Here is a 25236-nt window from a genome sequence, read left to right on the forward strand (position 1 = left end):
TTTCTACCCCAATAAACTCTTCCCTTCTCTCTACTATATTTTACCTTTTGTACAGGCAAAAATGCTGCAGGGCACGTACCCCTGTGCTAAATAGCAAGTATTATAATCTTCTCTGTTCTGAATGCACTTAATCTTTTATCAGATTTCATATCTGATGGAAGTACTCAGCATGTCAGATGTTTTTTACAGACTAATGTTGTAGTTTAATGGTTCAGAAAGTTCACCTTCATTCATTAAACAAGTGACAGAAAGAAAGCAGAGCGCAAACTGTATGATGCTCGAAAAATGATATATTGTATTGCATTCCTATTATCCAAGTTTGCAAAAAATCAAATCAAATACCATGGCTGAGGCAAAATGATATATTTTTGGCATAGAGGGGAAGAAGATGGTGAACAGTTGTAGTGGGGTAAAAAGATGGTCAAAAATATGATACGTAAAATTTTCTCTTAACACAATGATCAAATTGTAGGTATTTTTATTTAGGTAATTAAAATGAAAATGCCAAAAAAATTGGGTTACACCTTTAAACAATTGAAATCTGTAAATAAGTAATACATTATTATAAAATATTTTAGTTATTTTTATTACATGAAATAAATAGAGGGGAGTGACATACTAAACTAATATATAAAAATAAAACAAAAATAATATATTATTAAAACTTTGAAAAAGAGTACAAAACCCACAAATTTCTCATTCACCCCATACAGTGGTTAATTACAAGCTTTGAGATTTCCACAACAGAAACAAACAGATTTGATTCTTTCATTAAAGATCAAATGAGAACAAATCTCAAGAAAATGATAGCAAATTCTACACTCCACACTGTTAAACTGCAACTTTGAATAACAACATTCGAATTCTACAAACAATTAAGTTATTAGTGGAAATCAATCCCAATTCCCCCCTTCCACTTTGAACAAACTTTTACAAAAAGAAAAGCTTCTAATCTGCTCGGATTCTATCTAACCAATCAACACTTTTCCTTCCTTTTTCGAGCTGTTGATCGTTGCTTCTACTCGATTTATCATGGTATTCGACACTTCTCCGTGATCTCTCCATTCTTTCCATACAATCTAATGATACTTTAAGCTTTTCGAGCTTGTCAATGCTGTTAAATTTCGTATACTCATGAAACTTCAGTCTTGGGGGTCTATCAGTGCTTTTCCTCGGTTTCTCCCTGGTATCAGTGCTTTTCCTTGGTTTCTCCCTGGTATCGGTGCTTCTTCGTGGCTTGTCCCTTTGATCCATACTCCTCCTTGGTGGCTCATAATGGTCGGTGCTTTGCCTCAATTGTTCGATGCCATCTGTGCTTCTTCGAGAACCATTTCTTCGTGAAGGTGTTTTTTCGACTGTGGATATAAATTTCTTAACATGCCTAATGTACTCGGGGTAGAGTTCCAAATCACAGTGGTTTCCTCCTTTGACCCATAATGGTTCATACTTTTCTTGGCAAAGTTCCCACAGTTGCTTCCCGTGAGAGCAGTTGACCACATCGTCGTTAGTTCCCTGAATTTCAATGCTGGAAGTTAATATCCATTCCTGATATTCTTCGCAAGTTCATAATAGCCATGAATAAACTGAACCAATAGGCAATACCATGGAGGCCCTGGGACCAGTAGTCGGATTGCATTTTACCTCCTCTCCCCAAAAAAATGTGCAAATTAACCCCTGTACATTAGATCAAAGAGCAAATTGGTCCTTCTGTTAAAACTTTCACCCACTTTTATTGTTAAAAACTGGTGTGATAAATGAAATAACTAATTATATATGGCATGCCACATATACCTTATGTTGACGTATAGGGACCAGTTTTTAACAATAAAAATGAATAGAATTTTTAATAAAAGGACTAAATTGCTCTTTGATCTAATGTACAGGGACTAATTTGCCCATTTTTTGAGTGAGAGGGAGGCAAAATGCAAACCAACTACTAGTACAAGAGCCATGGTACTTATACCTAAATAAATATATGCATATACATACATACATACATACATACATACATACATACGTACATACATACATACATATGTGTATATATATTCACATTTAAAATTGTTTTCCCTAGCTGAATTGCATTTATCCAAAAGGAAGCCAGCGTCTATAGTTGTAAAAAATCAACAAATTTCATGGCTAAACAAATAAATGCATACATATATGTGTATATACATATTCACATTTAAAATTGTTTTCCCTAGCTGAAGTTGCAAGTACTTGTGCATTTAAAAGAATACAGTGTCTATAAATATATGTACTTATTCACATTTAAAATTGTTTTCCCTAGCTGAAGTTGCATGTACTTGTGCATTTAAAAGAATACAGTATCTATAAATATATGTATTTATTCACATTTAAAATTGTTTTCCCTAGCTGAATTACATGTACGTGTGCATTGAAAAGAATCCAGTGTCTATAGCTGTAAAAGATGAGCAAATTTCATAGCTAAATAAATGGTAAATGTACTTGAGAGGTCCCTCTATTATAGGGACCTGATCAAACTAGTCCTAGTATTAAATGGATCAATTTAGTCTCTGTACTATTAAAAAGAATCAAATAAGACCAAATTGGAATAGAGTTTAACATTAGTCCCTTGTACTAGGTGTCATATTGCAAATTGATCCTTTTTATTAAAAATTTCATTCATTTCTACTGTTAAAAATTGCAATGGCTGCCAAAATAACCAAATAGTGACACGTGGCATGCTACGTGTACCTCATGCTGAAATATAGGGACCAATTTTTAACAGTATAAATGGATGAAATTTTTAACAGAAAGATCAATTTACTCTTCGATCTAACGTATAGGGACTGATTTGCCCATTTTTTGAGTAAAGGAGACAAAATGCAATCCAGCTCCTAGTACAAAAGCCTTCATGATACTTTTACCAAAAAGACTTTGGTGTCTATAGCTGTAAAAGATAAGGAAATTTCATAGCTAGGTCATAACATTTTAAGTTGTGTAAGTCGTTCCTTTTCTATTTGTGAAAAAACATATAAGAACGAAACGAAGACAGTGAAGACACTAGAAATCTAAGTATTTATACACGATTGATCATCGCTGGTCAAACTGAAGAAAATCAACATGCCTAATGTAATGAGAAAATGCAAATGCAGATTTTTCGCACTTAATTAGAAATAACTCGAATAAGTAACATTCCTCCTAATGTTTCATGCATTAACAAATGCAAAATATAGAATTTCAGACTTACATGAATTATCAGCACAGGAGACTTAACCATCGAGATTTTGTCAATATTCTGCAAAAACAAACATGTAAATCAAGCTCATACACGTATGCACCCTTTTTACATTAGATAGAATAGAATAGAGAGCAAAATGTTGAACCTTGTAGATGTCGAACCAATATGTGCGTTTTACAGGATACATGACTCTTAAACCCGATAGTATAGGACTGTGCAGAACAACAGCTCTTAGTCGAGGTAAACGAGAAGCGAGATCTACGGTAGGACCACTTCCTACAGATTGACCGTAAAGGATGATGTTTTCTTGCTTGGCACCATAGCTCTCTTCAAGACACTTGTATGCAGCTTCGATGTCGGCATACGTATTATGCTCACTAGGCTAAAGAAAGCCGTATATATAATTCAGCGAGAGCTGTAAGATTTGACTAGTTGAGTCATGTAGTAAAGAGTAGAGTAGAGGATTCGAGCTATAATTACCTTTCCCGATGATTGTCCATAGCCAGAGTAATCATACCTGCAAAGATTTTATACATTATGTTCAAGATTTCAATATGTTACACTAATGGAGAAAATAACACCAGTTTCACGGAGACTGAAACAACAACACCGGTTTAACACAAAAACGAAGGATCCGTATTCTTCTATATTTCATGTCAACTATAACTTTACATATAACAATATCATGAAAGATGGTACTGCCTAGATAGAAAACATTTGCTTCCTCATGCATGACGAATATAACCACCGAGTTCTCTCATAAACAGTTCGAAATTACCGTTTTCCATTAAACCCTAGATTCAAAAATTCAATATATATGTCTATATAAATTCCTAAAAGATAAAGCAACAACCATGAAAGACTAAAAGATATGGATCCCTAATTGACACTATTGTACTAGAGCTTGCCCACTTATCCACCATTCGATCATCAATTTAACTGATAAACCAAAGTATAAGCATAACAACAAAGATTCCTTAAATACCACTATTTTGCACTATTGTTATGCAAACAGATCTGTAATAAGAAACCAAGAATAGTAGGAAGTCAAACTCCTAATTCAGTTCATCTTATGAACCAACCTAAAGTGGCATATCTCAAGCTCTCACTAAATGAAATAATTAGAACAAATCTAACCCTCAATCAAGGCAGTACAACAAAACCAAGAAAACCCCAAGACTATAAACACTTTAATCTTAAAACTTTTTTTTCCACAAAATATGGCCCCCAAAAACATCATGTATGTACAATAATCATCCACATCAAAAAAGTACAAGGAACAATAAATTTGATCTTATGAATAATCTAAAGTGGTATCTCAAGCTCATTAAAACTAAGAAAAAAACCCCAAGAATATCAACACTTTGATCTTAAAAATTATTAAATTCTTCCACAAAATTTTGACACCAAATCCATTAACATACACATAACGTACAAAATTTGTTCTTAAGTGAAAACTGAGAAAACCATACCCCATGAGATTGACTCTTAAATGGATGCTGAGTTCGATGAAAAGCTCATACATTTGACCAATATCAGCGGCGTTCCCATGTGAATAAAGCAGAGTGGAGGTAGCCATGGGGTTCCTAACGTAAACGGCAACGATTTCGTTACCACGGCGAGTCGGGATACGCAATACGTCGACGTTTTCACGGTGAGGGAAAGGGTCTAAAACTGAAATCCCGGTTGCTTCGTCTTTAACCAGCTTGTATGAAGGTGGGTTGGGTGGGAAAAACGCAAACTTTGCAGCCATTGATGACGTCACCCCACCCATAGTTTAAGATTTTACCTGTGAAAAAAAATCGGGTTGTTTTGGGTTTTTTTGGAATTAGAATCTAAAAGAAGAAGAAGAAGAAGAAGAAGGGGATGATGATGATGAACATTCCTTTGTAGTTTCGCTTTCAGAGGATGTTTCACACTCGCTGTCGACTCAGTAAATGTTCATATGTCATTGGTGATTGAGCTCAGTTTTTCTTTTCTTATTTCCCTGCTGTTAATCATATATTAATATAAGGCTTAATATGATATTTGGTACCTGAACTTGACATTTTTTCTAATTTGGTATCCAAAATTTTTTTGTTTCAATTTGGTACCTAAACTTAACACTTTTTCTTAAGTTGGTACTTAATCTTTAACCTAAACTTGACTCTTTTTCTTAAATTGGTACCTAATCTTTTTTTGTTCGATTTGGTATCTTTTTCTTAAATTGGTACCTAATCTTTTTTTGTTCGATTTGGTATTTGAACTTGTCAAACGTTTTATAAATTACTCCGATATGCTAACAATGTTATTTTGTTATGAGGTAGTAAAAATAATCAATGTATGACCGACATGTCTCAAATGATATGATATTTTTTTTGTATTTTATATGTTAAATTATTTTTAGTTTTATTTAATTATTTATTTTATTAATTGAAAATAATGATTTTCTTTTAATTTGGGTTTATAAAAATATTTTTTTTCTTATTTAATATGAATTCGTTTAGCATAGTTCAATACCTTTTTTTTACATGAATTTCCTCTAATACTGACAATATTTTTGTATCATAACAAAAAAATTAACACCGTTACTGTTTTGCATAATTTGTATAACATTTAATAAATTTATGTACCAAATTAGGAAAAAGTATGAAGTTCAGATACTAAACTAGGCTAAAAAAATTTAGGTACCAAGTTTAGGTACCAATTATTCTATTAAACCTTAATATAAAGGGAGTAATATAATTTTTTGCTACTAAACTTTACAATTAGGTCTGATTTGGTATTTATATATTTTTCAATGTTTTTAAAATTTAGATAGGTAGTTGAATAAATTAAATTACCAATTTAACTGCTAGTTCAATAGTTAATTAGTTAAAAATTAATAAACAAAAATTAAAATATTTATATATTGTCTTATTTTTCAGTTTTTTTATAAATTTTAAGAGTTCGCTTAAGAACTAGATCAAACCCTTTTTTTCAAACGGGTATCTATTCAACCAATTTAATCGGCTAATCTAGTTTAGTTCCAATAAAATTGTCTTTTTTTGGTCTACTTTGATACTTGGACTTGACAATAAAATCTACTTTGATCTATAAATTTAGATTATGTAAAAATATGATGACGTGTCACCATGAGATTATACAATGTCATCACCCAAAATAAGTGATGATATGGTAATCTTAAAGTGCTACATCATTATATTTTTTAAAAACTCAAGTTTAAGGGCTAAAGTGTACCTAATTACCAAATCTAGCCGCCGATTTGAACCTATTATTAAATTTAAATGTAAAAAATTATATTAAGCCTAATATTGTAAAATATATGAAAAAAATCACAAATAATTTACATATAATATAATTCAAGTCTAGAATTTCAAAGTTGTAAAATGTTGACCTTATCTTAAGTGAAGGATAATATTATCTTGTTAAAGTTATCTAATAAAATGAGACGATTAGTGGTTTGGTCTTTGTAGTGAGACATGAAGAGCCTAAATTAGCAATATCATAGAAAAAGAAAAAGGAGCAAAATAGGCAAAATTTTGGTATTTTCTTATGTGCAATAATAGAAAAATTAAAGGACTAAGGTGCAAAAGCAAAAAAAAAAAACTAAAAAAAATAATAATATGGGCGTTAGTGTCCAGGTTGTCCCAGTTTATTACTCGTGGCTCTATGATTTCAAGTTGAAGCAATTCCCCCAATGTTTTTGTTTTTTCATTTTTTAGTTAGGGGACCACCTTCTTAAAAATAATATCAAAATTACGTTACAAAATAATATATTTTATTTATTTAAAAAAAGTTAAATTAAAAAATATAATATATTAATAATATTATTAGTAAATTAATAAAATTTATAAATATAATTTTACTTATTAAATATTATTTTCATTTATTAAAATATATTGACGTAATATCTTGAATAAATTAATTTTATCAAAATTTGTGAAAACAAATTATTATAGAAAATTAAATCGGTAAAAAGGTAAAGCTAACCAAACGTTGTAAACCAGCTTATCTTTCGAAATAAAGTCTGATCTAATTCAACCTCAAATTTTAGTTGAAATACTTGTAAATACGTAAATAAAAAATATATAATAACGATTGATTTTTTATTTTTATTAATGAAAAAGTTGGGGAAAACACTTTAAATGTGAACAGTAATTGTGGACGGTTGAGATTGAAAGATGGATAATAATCACACATTAAAACCAAACAACCATATATTGGTAAGGGAGATTGTTGTGATTTTAATTGGTGGTGATTCAACCAATGGCTGTGATTTCCTTTCTTTATTACAAGATAGGACGTTAATTGTCATAATTCCATTCGCTACTTCAAATTGTTCTACCTTTTTTTAATAAATAAACTGTCCATTTATTTGATAATATTACTCTTCTACGTAACGTGTGTTGCACGTGAGCACACACATTTAATTATTTTCTATTTTTATTTAGAGGAAAAATATCAATTTTATACATAAAAATTAGTTTAATGTGCAATTTGATACATGAAACTTGATTTGTGGTTCATATGTATTTTTGGAACTTTGATTTTAATTCAGTAGCACACATTTAATTTAATTTTTTATTTGAACGGGTAGATGTTGGGTGAAGCAATGAGAATGAACGGTAGAAAGGTTTGTGTTTTTGAATCATGATAGTTGGTTTTGTATCAGTCCTAGTCATACTGACCTACGTGTATTGTTTCAATTCTCAACCAATACCAAGTAGTTAGGTTTCGGTTAAGATTTCGGTTAGTTTCAACCATTCCAATGTGTTTTGGTTGATATTGGCTTGTACTAGAACATACCAGTCTGTATTGATTGGCAATATTGTCTGAACTGGACTAGTTGGACTAAGAACCAACTAAGGTACCAATCTAGTTAAAGGTAAAAAATTGATTGACTCATGAACTACTACTGACCGACTAATTCAAGTTAAAAAGGTAGTTGAATCGGCTTTTCTATTTTTAATAATTTTTTTAAATTGCTCAGATTAAGAATCAGTAGTTTGACTGGTTTTATCACTGGTTCGGTTCCAAAAATATTGTTGGTTGATTCAACATTTTGTTATCTTAAACCTAACTTTTAATTTTTTATCTTAATTTTTTACTACATTTAAAATTAAACTACAATTATTAAATTAAGTTATTAAGTCTATTTAAAAATTTTAACAACTGTATTTTCATATAAATATGTTTATATGCATGTAATATTTGAGACTTGTTTGCATGTATATATAATATATAATTTATTAAATTAAAAATTAGACTATATATACATATATCTCAAAAACTTGATATGGTATACCAAAAGGTACTGGTATTGATTTGTATCAACACTAAGGCAAAATGATATTTTCATCGGTACGGTCCTTACTATCTTGTTTCGAAGGCAAAGTGAATCAATAGAAAAAAAAATTCTTGTAAAAAAAAAATTTTGGATTTAAAAATCCAAATTATTTGTTTGGATAACAAATAAAAAGTTGAATTTGAATTTGGATAAATCTAAGTATAATTTCATAAGAGTTAAATTTTGGGTTTCAAAATTTATTTTAAATCTGAGATTTTCAAAATCCAATTTTGATTAAAAAAATAAGAGAATTTTTTTGTTCCCTCTTCTTCCTCACTTCTTTCAAAACCTAAACAATAAATAAATAATTTTACAAATATACTATCAACAAAGCTCAAGGTTTTCAAAATTAGACCGATAGGCAAATTTGTCAAACCACCAATTTTCAGCTCAATTGGTTTGACCGATCCAATTGAATAAATTATTAAAAATAAAAAGTACTTAAAAGTAGATAAAATCGACTCGATCGGTTTGACTGTCGGTTCGACCAATCCCATCGCTTCACCTTGTTAACAAGTCAATTAGTTTGACCCCTTATTCTAAACTAGTACCCCGATCGATTCCCGATCCAATTGGTCTGACTGTTTGGTTCGGTCTGGTTTTGAAAACAGTGACGAAGCTTCATGCATTTAATTTAATACGGTATAAATATTCAAAAAAAATATTTATACCATAATTTCCACAATTTTAATTTACAAACCCCAGACTTTTAATTTATGATTTTCATAATTAGGCCACAAGTTTGTTGATCCAATCAGTTCGATCGATTCGATTGGTTTGTCCGATTCCATTAAATAAATCTTTAAAAATTATAAAAATAAAAAATAAAAAAGTTGGTTCAACCGCCCAAACAATCAGTTTGTACTTGTTCTCGGGTCAACCGGTCTAATGTATTTCTCCAAACCAGCATCCTGGCTGGTTCTCAGTCTAACTGATCGGTCTAGTCCGATTCAAATAACAATATTTAAAATCCTCCTAAACAATTAAAATTTAAAAATATATATAATAAGTTGAAATCCAAATCTAAATTTTGAATTATCCAAACAATGAATTTGGATTAATTCAAAATTTTGACCCAAACAAATAATTTGAAAATAACGAATTCAATAAATAATAAATTCCAAAGCTAAAATTTTAAAATTCAAATCCAAATGAATGAATTTTAAAATCCAAAAATTAACTCTAATAAAATTCAAATCTGTTTTTTTTTAATATCCCAACAAAAGATTTAGATTTGAAAATCTAGATCAAAATTTTTTCTCTCGAATCTTAGTTTCCAACAAGGGCAATTTATTATAAAATAATAATAAAGAAAATGGGAAATTGATGCATGCACAAATCTCAAATCTGGGGAAATATTGTTGGAAGTCCCATTCCCATTTACAAAGTCAAAGATGAAAGCATGACGCCGCCTATGATTGTGAGGACAGAGGAGTATTATGCTTAAACGTATGACATTTCCCTTCACCACTTTCATTTTTAATGTGTCATATAGAGGTACTTTGGATCCCATTTTTTTTATTATTAAATTCAAATTTCTTTTATTTTTAAATCATAAATTATATTATTTAGATTTTGAAGAATTCATGTCAAAGCCTAGATGGGGTCCTTATATTACTATATCATCATGATATCGTTAAATTTTATTATTAAATTACTGATAATTTAGATAAAATATATCATACTCAACTAATTTATTCGTGATCCAATTTGAGAAAATCAAAGATAATAATTCAAAGCATTCATGAAGATAGTAGGGTGTTGGAAATTGTTAATTGGTGACCTTTGCTTGAATCTCACTATATCCATTAACTTTTTCCATTGATGATTTCTAATTTGATGTATTCAATTGATGATTTTTGAATTTTTTAACCGTTCGTTATAATTCAGTTTGGTTCTCGATTTTTCAATATTAATTTTTTATTTTTAAACTTGTTTTAACAAAATAAATTTTGTTTTATAGCTTTTGAATATTATTGGACAAAATTTCAAATTCTTTTTCATAAATATTTCTAAAAAAACAATAATTTAAAAAAAATTATTTTAACTACTTTTAATATAAAATATTTATTTTTATATAATAAAAACTATATATTAATTATACATTATATACAAAATAGAATTTAATTCAATTTTTAAATTTACTTTATCATAAACCATTCAAATAGCTGGAATCAAATTGCTGAACCCTACCTCTGATGCGCCGCTAGTTCCACCCAGATGGAAACCAAACAGCGGGTCCTGGTGACAATGAATGCTTGTTATTCTAGGGGTATATATATGTTGGTTATCGCTCATTGTTTCAACATATTTGCTCCTTTCCTTCAATTATTTATATAGACAGAATATATAAAAAGGCAAACATTATCATGATATCTTTAAAAAATTAGTTAATAATTTTTAAATAAATTTAAAAATTATATCAAGATAGAATGAATTTGTATAAATGGGATGTTCAAATCCAAATGGACTTAATCAACTATTTATCCAGATTCATCCTAAACTTGAATTTTTAAATAATCTTTTGTTAATTGGTACTGTCTTGTTAGTATCCGTTGGTTGGCTCGGCAGTTGGTGATGGTCATGTCAAGAGTTTTGTTAAAAATTAATGCTCAAAGTCCGTTTAATGACTGATTTGGTCAATTTTGTAAGTTTAAAAGTTGAATTGGATATAAAAAATTTTGAGGAGTTTAATTAACTTTTTCCTAATAGTTCAACCCCATTCTTCTAAATTGATTTTTTAATAAAATTTCACATTTAATAAGAAAATAGTAAATGAATGTATGAAAAAATAAATATAATTTTAATTTTTAAAAAAATATTAATATAAATGATAAGAGTATTTTTACTTTTGAGAAGATGCTGATTTTTTAGGAGACAAATATTATTAAGCATTTAAGTTAAAATTATGATAACTTGTATAATAATTGATAGCATTTCAGTTTGAAATTATGATAACTCCTTTAATTATTAAAATGTATATTAATTGAAAACATAATAATTCTAGTTATGTAAATTACACAAGATATTAATAATAAATAACTTTTATACTTATAACTATCAAATTTTCAATACCATTTTATTATAATTATAATTTAAAATTTTAAAATTGTTATTATTTTCACTCTTCTTTATACAAAAAATTTCTATCAAGTGAAAACTTAAAAAAAAAAAAAAAAAATTTCTCCAAACCTTTGCTGCTTCTCATTTGTTTTGCTCAATGGCGATGTTAGTCTTTGAGTTGGCTACTGCTCTCCTTTTTCTCCCTCCCTCCCACCAACCCTCTTTTTCTTTTTTCTCCTCATTCACTTAATGTGCCTTCTCTGTTTTCAGTTTGCATATATATATATTATGTGGGTATTTTGTTGTCTTCTCAAGTTGTAATGGACAGATGACGGTGCTTATCGTCACTAAAACTCCACCGGCCACCTGCAGTTTCTCCTGGAAAGTGGGTGGCTCTTCGTCGGCTTCTTAATTTGTTTTTGTTTTGAGAGTATTTTAAAATAATAAATGATTTCATAAGTCGATTTGGACCCGTATTGCCTTAATTTTTATGTTTTTTTCATTGTTTAATAAGTTTTCATTTTTAGAAATTTTGTCTGCTATTGTAGCACATTTTTTAGTCTTACCTATACATGTAGTCTTGCCTCTTCAAATGATTTTAGGGATGGTTTTGTCGCCGTCCTCTCCAGTTTGGTGGATGCTTGGTTCTTTTGTTGATTTTTCTTGTCGCTTTGGACTATCTAAGGCTGGTTTTCTTATTGTGTTAGTTGCTTACAATTACTTTAGATCTGTCATGTTTGAGTTATGACAAAATCAGTTGTCAACAGGCTTTAATGTTCTATTAATACCGAGGTTAAAACTTTTGTTGTGTTGATAAAATTTATCCTTCACCATTGACAACAAATATTTGTTATTTTTTCTTTTAATTGAATTGTATAAATGAATTTTCCCGAAGTTTTAAAATTGTTTTGGTTTTCATGTTTCGCAACTTAGAATGTTTTAAATAGTTGTATAATAAAATCTTTAAAACTAATAAAATATTAAGTAATAATTACTTGGTTAAAAAATAATTAAGAAGATTTTGTGACGTATTAATATTATTGTAGTGAATAATGAAAAACATAATAATTAATTCATAATAAAGTAAGAAATTATGATAGATAAAACAATAATTAATAATTTCATCATTAAAATTTCTAAAAAAATTGCCTAAGCTAATAATAAGAATCATTTTCTTTTGTATATTTTCAAGTAACATCAATTTTAGATTCCAAATTATATCAATTTTCCAAGTAAATTGCATGTTTTTAAAATTGCAAGCCTTTTGAAATAATATTATTAATTTACTTTTATTGGAAATTTGGAATTAGTTTAAAGATAAGAACAAATATTGCTAGCCACTAAATATCAGTAAATTCGTGTTTTAGTTACTCAACTTAAAAAAAGTTACAAAATAATCATTAGACTATTTAAAAATTTTCAATTAAATCGCTAAACTATTCAAGAGTTTTTTTAAAAACAAAAAACTGATAAATGAGTTCCAAGCGATAATTCGACAATTGACCTGTAGATCAATACCCATCAACAAGTAAAAAAATCTTTAGATTCAAGTTGATTTGATGATTAGTTTTAAAGATAAAAAAATTTACTTGAATTTTATTTCGCAGATTCGTAATATTCAAAATTGTTTCATGAAAAAAAACTGAACTATAAAAGATGAAGAATAGTTTTTTATTGGTGCAAGTAGTATGAACAAAAAAAATGTTATACAACAATGACTCTAACTACTAATGACCTACATAAAAATTTTCAATTAGTTCAATGACCAGTTTGTAACATTTTGAAATTAGATGATCAAGATATAAATTTATTAATAATTTAGTAACTCTGAGTGCAATTTAACCTTCGAGTTTTTACTAATTTCACTTGATGAATCTGGTTCTATTAGCAGTCCAATTGTTGGATCCACCGAGTTCCAAACCGAACCAACTTGTCCGATTTAACCTCTGCTTTCCCAACAAGCACTTCTTTTAACTCTAACCTCGATCTCATCTCCTCTAAAGTTGCATTGTCGGCTTAGTATAGAAGGCAACGATAGATGGTGGGGATGTTGGTTGAGAGCCGAACTCGAACCTATCACCATTGCAAAAATTTCCCATTCATTTCCTCACATCAATTTCTTGAAGACAACTTCGGAGTTCGATCATTCCAACAAAGCTATTCTCAAACAATGGTCTAGAGGCTTGGAATCATTCTTACTAGGACTAGAATTAGAGACAACACAACTTCAAATCCGTCATTCCAAATAACTAATTGTAGGTGAACTGATACTTCTACAATTTTAAGCTGCTCAGACACTTCATTAAGCTTTCGATACATCGGATGAGAATATCACACTCTAAATATAAGGAAAAACCAAACATATCTGTCAGATGCTTGCACTTGAGTTCGAGTAACAAAGTGTACGTTGCCTAAAACCAAGTAAAAATATCATGAAAGCCTTTGTACGAAAAGTTAAATTAAATTTTGCCTCCTCTACTAAAAAAATGAACAAATTAGCCCATGTAAGTTAGACCAAAGAATAAACCGGTCTTTCTGTTAAAATTTCCATCTATTTTTACGGTTAAAAACTAGACTTTGTACATCAATATGAGATAGACATGGCACACCATGTCACTGTCTGATTATTCTATTAATCACATCAGTTTTAACAGTATAAATTGATGAAATTTTTAACAAAAACAATCAATTTGCTTTTTGATCTAATGTACAGGAACTAATTTGCTCATTTTTTGGGTAGAGAAGACAAAATCTAGTCTGACTCCTACTACAGGGGCCTACATGGTACTTTTACCCCCAAAACTACCAATGCACATTCAACAAAGACCATCTTCATTCCTACTCAAAGATTCAATAGGCATTGGTCCTTGTTGATAACAAAATCTAAACATCCCTATAGCTTAGCATAAACACATTTCATCAAAAGTTGACAACAAAATATCATATTATGAAAAGCATAGTGAGTGAGATCCATATAAAGAAATAAGACCATAGTATGAAAGATATCAGAACAACAACAACAATATTTGAGAATCATATAAACTTCTTGCTCTTTCCCTATGAACATCTACACATCCTACCATAGCAACAACCAGTCCATTCAAAAGTCAATAATTTGACAACAGAATATCAGTAACACAAAGCACATATGTAAATCAAAGCAAGTAAGATTCGTATATAGAATAAGACAAACTTGAGACCCTTATTACGAAAAATATAAGACAATCTTAGAGAATGATTTTGCTAATATACTCTTGTTTCTCTTTCCTAGTGAACATCTAAACATGCTTATTATAGCAACACTAATTTCATTCAAATGTCGATAATTTGACAGCAGAATATCACTGACAGTAAAAATACCACGGAGGCTCCTATTCTAGGAATAGGATTGCATTTTGCCCCTCTACCAAAAAAAAGGGCAAATTAGTCGTGTACTTTAGATCAAAGAAAAAATTGGTCATTTCTATTAAAACATTTATCAGTTTCTACTATTAAAAACTGACATGGCTAACGAAATTACCAAATAGTTACACATGGCATCCATGGGTACCTTATGTTGAAGCATAAGGGCCAGTTTTTAACAATAAAAATGAATGAAATTTTTAACAAAATGACTAGTTTGCTCTTTGTTCTAACCTATAGGGATGCAATCTGACCTATAGTACAAGGGCCTCCATGATACTTTTACCTATCATTGACACAAGGAATATATGCAAATCTACACATCCTTACCATAGCAACATCAAGTTCATTCAAAAGTTGAAAAATTGACAACAGAATATCATTGTCACATACATGTAAATCAACTCAAGACCCTCATATTATGGAAAAACATTAGAAAACAACAATATTTGAGCATCATTTTGCCTAATATACACTTGTTCGTCTATGTTCAACCCTAGTACTTTGTCTAATAAAGAATAAATCTCACCAATAAACCACTTCCATAGTTATCCTATGACATAAAGCAAAGCTCCCAACACATATAGACAACCAAGTGAACTCCTACCACAAAGTAAGCAAAGCTCTTGTTGATTTTCAAGATTCAATTCAGCTAGTTTATTGTCAATCCATTCCATTCATCACATTCAAGTTTTGTTCACTAAAATCTGATAAAAATTTAATCCAACATCCATTAATTCCAAAATCTTTGAATATATGAAAAAAATCAAAGGAAATAATACAACTTCCCCATGAAATTTTTGCCATAGGAAAAAAAGCCTATGTCTTTCTTCTCAGACGCTTCCTTAGCTTCTTGTACTTATGCTTATTCATCTTCTTCTTCCTCTTCTTCTTCACACTATCAGCCCAAATTTCAGTCTCTGTTGTCCCTTCGTCCACTTCCATTGCCATTAATGAATCAAACCCAGATAAGCTAATGGGGTTTAACAAATACCCAAAAGGGAAATTGGGGTAAAACTTCGAAGGTTCAGTAAAGTTGCCATCTTTTGGGGATTTGGGATCGAGGAAAAAACTTGGGTGGTTGAGGAAATCAGGTTTGGTTGATGCAAAATCATGGAGTTGATTGGGAATAAGTGAAGGAGTGAGTTTCGGGAGTGGGTTTTGAAGTTGTGGGGCATTGAAAGAGAGGATGAGTCCTTGAGTGGATCTGGTTTTGAAGAGTTTATGGATGAGATTCGCCATTGTAGCATAGAAGGAAGGTGAAAGAAGTGAACTTTGAACTCAAAAAGAGTGAGTTTGATGTCTGGTTCGAAGCGGTCGTCAAAAAAGGTTTGAGGAAGAAGGGCGCTCGAGAGTTTTGGGGGTTTCTAAGGTTTAACATACTGTGCAAGAGATATAAAACGATGTCGTATTGATTAAAAGGGTTAAAAAATAAGACTGACGCTCTACCACTGAGCTATAAGGGCGTCATGTCTCTTTTGTGAAGTGTTATTATTATTCTTGTATATTGTTTTTGTTTCAAACAGTCTTTTAACAATTGGGAGCCATCCAAGTTCATCTCATCGATCTGTTGTTATTGGAATATCCAATCTTATAGTGAGTCCAAGATTGAACATTTGAATCCTTAATGACATGATATTTCCGAACCCTACCACTCTTGCAAAGATGCATTGCACGAAGAGAATGTTCCAAGGATTCATCACAATCACTGCGAAGTGGACAATAACTCGTTGTGATAAAATTTTGACATTAGTTCGTCTTTTCCACCAAAGAAAGAGAAGGATCTGTTAGATATTACCAGCCAAGAATCACGGGTCTTTAAGAAATTTCGAAGAGAATCTGTGTGGTTGTCGCATCATATGCCCATGTGATGGCAGTATTATTCCTTATTCCTAGCTCATACGTCTTTTCCTAAATTACAGACATCCTTTCATGCCACTATTCCCTTCTAGATCCAAGAGTCAGAGGGTTTTGTTTTCATGGTTATACGTTCCTGATGCCTTCAAAGTTTTAGCTATAGCTGTGTTGGGTACTGTCATAATCCTCTAGGTTTGATTCACCAGTAGAGCTTCGTTCATCAAAATTGTATGTCAAATACATAACCACCCTCTCGTATAGGTCTACTCAATGTATTCCAACTACATAGAAGGCTTCCAGCATCAAATCAATCTTTATACAAATATAAAAGGGGGCTTTAAAACAGGAGAACATCTAGAGGTGTAAGGCCGCAAGCGTCGCCTTCATAAGCATGAATCTTTCTCCTTGTGGCAGACATTCACAAACACAGCCTAACAGAGTAGCTTATCACCTAAATCATAAAACACAATGGCTAAATTAAAAAACCCTATATACACCAACGTAATAACTTATTTTCTTCATTTCATTATCCAAACGAAGACTATATCAGTCAACAAACCAAAAACTCATCCTTCTTTCCCTCTCTATTGTTCTACTTCTCCGCAATACACTAATAAGAACAACTCTTGCAGTCACTGGAGGATCAAATCAACTAAAGAAACAACAAGAACCCCTAAACCATACCCATAGTATTTGTACCCAAACAAACCTCCTAACCGGATTGTCATTTGACTAAGAAGTTCTTAAGGCAGTTGATGATGGAAATTTTGGGATATTTCGAAACAACCAAACCTCACTCTTTGAGAAAAACAGTGACAATCTTATTTATGATCATTATATTTTATTAGACTTAAGTTAGAATGTAGTGTAAATTGATGATTTCCTTACATGTGATATATTTTATTCATTTTTTAGAGTAAATTATATTTAGTCAAGTCCAAATTAATTAAAATTCTTTTAAAGTTATTTTTGACTAAGCAAAGTTCACTTATCTTTATTATTTTTAGATAGTAAAAATCATATATATACCATGGTTCACTGTAACTCGATACAAATTTTAAAAACTCTATTATTTTCCTCTCGCTTATTCCATTTTGAGATTGGTGAGTATTTTTCTATTGTAATCTATTATTGATTCTTGCTCTCGTTTTATAATTGAAAAGCTTGTTAAATCCTGTGAGATACGTTATACAGTAAAATATCCTTAATAATGTCCAACACACCTCAAACTATTCAACTCGTATTCCTACTTTATCAACTTGGTGCAATATTTTCCAAACAACTAAAAATCGACAATAGCAGACCAAAATTGTATTGGCTACATACATTCTTGTTGTTGATTGAGACTTTTCTTGTAACACCCCTAACCCATATCCGTCGTCAGAATAGGGTTTCAAAGCATTACAGAAGTTTATCGATCAAACAGACAGAATTCTCAAACATTTCATATCATCAAAACAAGTCATCAAAGTATCATTTTAATCCAAATTATAAACATACCAAATCCAAATCAATTTGCCTAGTTCATGAGCATTTAAACATAGAATTAAATTCACATACACCTATCTAGATTTAGTTCAATTTATCATGCCATAATATGACTTCAAAAAGAAACACATATTTATATGTATAAAACCAACCAATATTAAACTTATAATTTCATTTACATTCAATCCACAAAATAACTATTATTTAGACACCCTAGGTACATGCCGACACAAAAGATAGACATCACCACATTTGAGTTCGAGAGCGTTGTTGGATGCTGAACTGGCGATCAAAATTGAAGTACCTAATTTGCGCACGGAAAACAAAACCGTACGTTAAGTAAAACTCAGTGGTATTTCTATAATCCGAATATTTAAAGTCAAGATAATATAATATACATATTTTAATTATAAGCATGTTTGAATATTTAAGACCACATTTATTCATACAATGGCATTAGCCATTCAATATTCAATTCATAAATACATCATTTCATACCATTCTCAAATCTCATCACTTGCTATATAATAGCTTTTCACAATTTAATATATATCATTTAAACAATAATATTATTCAATCCATATCCAATTCATGAATACGTAATTCATGTGTCTCATTTTTATATTTCAGTTCACTATCCCATTTTCATTCACATACAATATCATCCAATATCAATCATAGTACTATTTTATTTAATTACTGATGTGATCCTGATCGCATCATGTAATGTCACAACCCAACGCCGTCGAGATTGGCCTAAACACGAGGGCCCCAAGTGCAAGATGAAGCTAATTTTTAGCTCATTTGAATTTCTTTTCGTGTGGTTCATCTCACTGAGCTTTGTTTAGCTCGTTTCCAGCTCAATGGGATCGTTTTGCTCAATTTGAGTTTATTTTAATTCTTCTGATTTCATTTGCTGAAATAAATTGAATAAGTTAGTTTATTTATTTAATTCAGCTCAAATAAGTGTTAGTAAATTAATATGTTTAAATCTGAACATCTTTAATAATTTTTTTAGTTTAATTGATTGTGTTTTATTTATTACATCTATTTAATATGCTGAATTTATTAATGTTTTTTATTAGTTTCAGCCGAATTAAAGAGTAGTATTAAATGTGTCTTAAGTTCTTTAAAAGTGACGAATTTATTGTTGTTTTTATTGTCCAGCCAAAATTAATATGTTAATTAACTTGTTTGTTTCATGCATGAGTTAATTATGTATTAAAGGAGGCTGCCGAATTTAATGAGGTTTAATTTATGTCTTGACCGAATTTATTTTGTGTCTGCAGGTAATTAATTCAGCTGGAAACAACTACTTAATGGCAAAGGAGACATGCATTTAAGTTGTTGTTCTACATGCAAGGAACGGAATTTAATGTAAAGCATAGACATGCATTTAAGGTGATGTTCAACAGCAGCAATAAAGAAGGTGTTGGCCGAATTTAATGTAAAGCATAGACATGTATTTAAGGTGCTGTTGGGCATGCAAGAGTCGGCCATTCAATGAGATGCTGGAATGCATTAAAGTGGCTGGCCGAATTCAATGTACAGCAGAACACGTTTTAAAGGAGTTGTCCAGCATGCAAGGGAAGTCCATTAATTAGCTGCTGAAAAGAGAATACATGAAGCATTAAAAGTGCTATTTTCGTGAACATCAAAGGGCTGCTGGTTGGTATTTTCAAGTAGCCATTCGGCCAACAACATGCTTGGCGTTTCCTCTCTTCAAGGCTGAACTTTACACTACCCAAAGAAGCTGTTTTGTGTGCCAAGACGTCACTAATGCTGCTGCTGATCATTAGGATTCTCAAGGCTGATTTAATGAAGAGAATTTAAGTCATTATCTACTAAAAACGTTGAACTCTTCCAGCCTTAGAAATCAACTCATTTGTTCAACTGAATTGGGACTTTAAGCTGCTGCCCATTACCATTTCCAAGGCCTAGAATATTTCAAAAAGCATTGAGCTTAGTTATTAAGATATTTCAGCTTATTAATTTAGCTCAATTAAATCTGTTTATTGTGACTATTCGGTTGGGCACTTCTTAGACTATAAATAGTTTGTTTGTAATCATTTTCGGGTTAGACAATATACTTTTGAATCTTATATGATATATGATTACTTTGTGAGTTTGTTTTCAACTCTCATTGTTCTCCAAAGACTCGTCTGACTTATCAAGTAACCCTTGTGGCGTCAACCGTCTTTCTATCCGAACTTATCACTTTAATCCCAAAAGTGTGGCGTTCAAGTTATACCGAGGTTCCTATCATCTTTGATAGTGGGTCAAGGTTCCATTTTATTCGTTTTCCATCCATACAACATTTAACCTTTCCTAAGTATTCGTATAAGTCTCGGGTTAACACACTTATATTGTGTTGGTTCAACTTGAATACTTGGTTTTCATTCACCTATCATCCTCAATACATTTCATAACCCCTTTTGAACTAAATTTGAGCCTTTATCTCTTCTTTCTTAACCTATTTCGTCCACCCTCGAGTATTACTCCAATTCACGATCGGGCACATCTACGACTCGACTCTCCTTCCCGAGCCGGGGCATATCAATTACCCCTATTAACACGACTTGAACTCGGACGGATACACGGATCCAACCAACACACCAGTTTGGCACCCAATGTCTCATTGAATAAATCTGAAGTAATAACTGCGCCCAGCGCTATATAAAATTGACAACTAGTGTCTCATCAGTTAAACCGTAGTAAATTGGTACCTAGTGCCTCATTGACTCAAAGTCGAAGAAATCCCTAAACTCTTCCAATCCTATGGCATGCCATCTATATCCGACTCAGCCCGATACAGTTAATAGGGTTTAATTTCACTTTCCAAATACTACCAATATTCAAATATCATATTTGCACATATATATTCATTTCAATTCAAATAATCAATATATTCATAATATATATATCAATTCAATCCATTCAATCAACTTTTAATTCAATTCACTGTCAAAGTGCCAAATACTTACCTCAACACTTACCATATGCATTAAATAAAAAATACAACAATTAATAACTAGTTTCGGATTATAGAAATACAAACCAGGAATTTTGAGCTATTCGACGTCAACTTTATCTTTCCTCTTTTTAGTCGAGAATTCCAGTACAACGTTAGCTACGAAATTAAAAAAATTAAAACTCATCAATACAACAAAATTCAATTTCATATTGAATATTTCAAGTTTTATTCAATATTTGCCTAAATTCCAATTTAGTCCCTAAACCGAGACTAATTTTTATTATTCACAATTAATTCTATATTTTCCTACAATTTTCACTTTAAACTAAATTTAACTCCTTGTTTTCACTTAAATCCCTAAATTTCAAAATTTTCACAATTTAGTCCATATTGCTCAAAATTTACAATTCATTCTACAATTTAATCCTTTTTCATTTCTCACTTAAAAATATATCAATTTAATCCCTAATACTAAAATTATTCAACATTAACGACACTTAAAAACTCAATAATTGCTAAAATTTCGACATGGGTCGGGTAGTACTTAACACCGGGATTTCAAAAACATAAAAATTATAAGAAAAAGGGGACTAAATTGACTAACCAATTGAACTTGAAACTTTGAAACCCCTAAGCCGTGGGTTCTTCTTTCTTTCTCTTTTTCTTTTTCTTTCTTTCTATTTCGTTTTGCTTTTCTCTTTCTTTTTTTATTATTACTATAATATATATTTACTTAAATATTAAGTAAACTTATTTTATTATAATATATATTAAATTTATAAATATCTTAACTTATGCCGCCTCATTAAAGAGTAATGACATAATTGCTTCTTTAGTCTCTTTAATTTTTTTAAATTTATAATTCAACTTTCACCTTATATGCAATTTAGTCCTTATACCTAATTACTCTTAATTTGAGCAAATTCACTTAACCGAAACCTAATTAACTACACAACTAGCTTCGAGTCCAATTTATGGGAACGGAGTCTCAAGAATGTACTTTCTGACACCTCTAACTATCAAGTCGTTACATTTCTTCCCCTTTATTTATTTGTTTTTGCATGACCCTAAACCAAAGGAAGAAAAAAAGGAAATGAAATAAAATGGTTATAGTTTAAACTAAGCACCAAATTTAATTTTGTTATATCCCAACCTCAATTTGGATCTAGTTGGACTCTTTATTGGGTCACTTAAGGCTCAACAAGTGGTATATTTGGGTAGGAACCTTTACTTACCTATAAAATACCTCAATGATCAACATATTAGGGGACTCCTCTCCACTCAAAACTCTAATACACTAAGTATTTATTCTGAGTCCCTCTACATTTCTGACACTCGACTCTAGAATGGGTGAATCGACCTTCTTCAACAATGTCCCCTCCCCTCCTTCTCCATGTCCGTTGATATTGTAATACCCAATTTTAGCCCAGACCCTAGGGGTGTTCATTTGGTTAACCGACCGGTTAATCGACCCGAAATAACATTAACCGAATTAACCGACCTTTCAAAATTTATAACCGTTAACCGAACCGAATTTTTTTCGGTTAATTCGGTCGGTTAACCAAAAATTATATGTTTTTTTATTTTTGGTTAAAAATTAACCGAATTACCCGAATTAACTGAATTGAATCACTACATAATTAAATTATTTTTAGACTTTTAGACTCTAGTTTTAGTTTTAGTTTTAGAATTTTATTTTTATTTATTAAATTATTTATAATTTTTATGATTGGGTTGGGTTGAGTAATTGGGTTGGGTTGAATACTTGAGTTTGGATTGGGTTTAGGTGAATAGTAGGCCTATTTATATATTATAATTTTATTTATTAATTTTTTCGGTTAAACCAAAAAAATTCGGTTAACCAACCGGTTTCGAACCGAATTAACCGTTAACCGAAAAATCAAAAAATAATTAACCGACCCCCGACCGAAAAAATTCGGTTAACCGAGCGATTAACCGAATTCAGTCGGTTAACCGAATTTTTTTAATTTTACCTGAATTTTGCACACCCCTACCGGGTCCGCAATTAAAATAGACCAAACAAATAAAAAAAAGTCCAATAGCAACAAAACACAGTGTAAAAATAGAGAAAAATAAAAAATAAGTTGTATTTTTGGGCTATAAAAAGAGCCCGATTTTCTGTTTTACAGGGGGAATTCGGTATTCATAAAAAAGGGAGGAAATCAATATAAAGGGGAAAATCAGTGTAAAGAGAAAAAATCAATGTAAAGGGAGGAAGAAAGAAATAAAAAAGTTTTAAAGAAGGTGATTTTTTCACTTTTTCTTCTATATTTTTTCGTTACGTTTTTACTTTTCTATTTTTTTTATTAATCTTATATGAAAAAGAAAAGAAGAGTTAGGAGATGAGAAATCTACCTGGCTTTGCCTACTCCGTCGCAATCGGAGTTGGGCAGAGTTTCAGATCGCTGAAGCGGCAGAGGGCAGAGAGGGTTTAGTTTTTTTCCTGATAGTTAATGTAAATAAAAAGTGTTCTGATTTTAGGGTTTTAAGTGGCTTTTATATTGTGCATAAAATGGCACCGTTTAGGGCCTATTTCAGTGGCTCTAAAACGGTGCTGTATTGGCCGTTTAGCCTCAGTAACCTGCTCGGTGACCCGACTCAGGGAAGGATCCGCGCGTTTTGTAAAGCTTCGGAAAATTGCGCAAACAGTCCCTTTTCTTTCGCAGGGTATTTCAAATCGATTCTTTTATTTCATTTAAATTTGGCCACGCTTTTTAAGTTTCATTCCAATTTGATCCGTGTCAAGATGCTGCGTTTTGAGGGAAGGGAATATTTCCCATTCGGTCCCCATGTTATCCGCGAGTCATATTTTGGCCCTCATTTTTGTTTTTTTCTCATTTTTTCTTTTAATTTTGCTTTAAATTCAATTTAGTCCTCATTAGTTTGATTTAATTTGTTTGGGTTTTATTTATTTAAGTATTGATTATTATGCTGTTTTTTTAATTTTAAATCTGATATTATTTGATTGTTTATACTTATTATCATTAAATTAATCATTAATATTATCTAAGTTTATTGTATATTATTATTTTAGATTTATCATGTTTTATTATTTGTAATTTATCATGTATATTTATTTCAAATTTATCATTAATATTTTTAAATTTATTATACTATTATTTTGGATTTATCACGCATGATTATTCTAGAATTATCATCAAAATTTTTAAATTTTTAAATTTTATATGTATTATTATTTCAAGTTTAATATTATTTATTGTAAATTATCCAATTCATTTCAAATTGTAGATATTATTTGTATTAAATTGTACATTCATATATATATATATTTTTTAATTCATGTATTGTTTTAAACTTCATCCATATACATACTATTTATTTTGAATTATACATAATACTTATTTTTTTAATTATTTTTCTATATAATATATATTCTAATTTTTCTTCATACTTCATTTGCTGAAATATTTTTGTATATTGTGTTTTATTAGTTGTTTTAAACAATTTATTAAATGATTTATTTCAATTCATTTTATGTATTCATTTTATCTTAAATTGATTTGCATAATAGATTTTTTTAGCCTATTACTTACTTCATGTTGTTTTATTTATGTACCCTTTCTTTGGAATTAAGTTTATTTTATATATTATTTCGAGTTCGATAATTATTATGTGTGTTTGGCGTTTGTACGCGCATATTGTTTAGTATTCTGCCCATGTATATTATTCCATGTTCATACATTTGCTTTTCAGTTCCGAACATTACATCATAGTTAAAATTTTCGATTTATTTGCCAAAAATTGATTATTTCATTTCTTTTCATTTCGAATAAATCAAATTTATATCATTGTTAATATTGCATTAAACCTTCGCTTTGATCCAATTTCGTAAAAAAGGGAAAATGAAGTTTGCAATATGTCGTCTTTGGAACGATG

General features: G+C 30.4%; 2 protein-coding genes across 3 annotated transcripts; both read right to left on the reverse strand.

Annotated features, from left to right (window-relative positions):
• Positions 1-637: 637 nt before the first annotated feature.
• LOC121219339 (alpha/beta hydrolase domain-containing protein 17B) lies at positions 638-5186 on the reverse strand. 2 transcript variants are annotated; one of them, XM_041097288.1, is made up of 6 exons: positions 4678-5178; positions 3686-3722; positions 3351-3587; positions 3215-3262; positions 1603-1674; positions 638-1512 (listed from the first exon to the last, which is right to left on the reverse strand). In XM_041097288.1, exons 1-6 carry the CDS (start codon positions 4977-4979, stop codon positions 949-951), a joined length of 1260 nt encoding a protein of 419 aa, XP_040953222.1. In that variant the 5' UTR covers positions 4980-5178; the 3' UTR covers positions 638-948. The 2 variants fall into 2 exon arrangements, with proteins under 2 accessions (XP_040953222.1, XP_040953223.1); XM_041097289.1 differs by lacking the exon at positions 1603-1674 and having other exon boundaries at positions 4678-5186.
• A 10427-nt stretch (positions 5187-15613) lies between these two features.
• LOC107953553 (uncharacterized) lies at positions 15614-16496 on the reverse strand. Its single transcript, XM_016888894.2, has one exon. It carries the CDS (start codon positions 16239-16241, stop codon positions 15819-15821), a length of 423 nt encoding a protein of 140 aa, XP_016744383.2. The 5' UTR covers positions 16242-16496; the 3' UTR covers positions 15614-15818.
• Between the last annotated feature and the right edge of the window lie 8740 nt (positions 16497-25236).

Source organism: Gossypium hirsutum, chromosome D07, assembly GCF_007990345.1.
Source record: "Gossypium hirsutum isolate 1008001.06 chromosome D07, Gossypium_hirsutum_v2.1, whole genome shotgun sequence".
Classification (NCBI taxonomy): domain Eukaryota; kingdom Viridiplantae; phylum Streptophyta; class Magnoliopsida; order Malvales; family Malvaceae; genus Gossypium; species Gossypium hirsutum.

What these genes read in the sequence shown, in the direction of transcription:
- LOC121219339 (XM_041097288.1), bottom strand. Translation starts at nt 4,979, where the DNA reads ATGGGTGGGGTGACGTCATCAATGGCTGCAAAGTTTGCGTTTTTCCCA. An exon ending in TTAAGAGTCAATCTCATGGG is followed by an intron (nt 3,723 to 4,677) that starts GTATGGTTTTCT and finishes AAATCTTTGCAG; the next exon opens with GTATGATTACTCTGGCTATG. An exon ending in CTCCTGTGCTGATAATTCAT is followed by an intron (nt 1,675 to 3,214) that starts GTAAGTCTGAAA and finishes TCTAATGTACAG; the next exon opens with GGGTTAATTTGCACATTTTT.
- LOC107953553 (XM_016888894.2), bottom strand. Translation starts at nt 16,241, where the DNA reads ATGGCGAATCTCATCCATAAACTCTTCAAAACCAGATCCACTCAAGGA.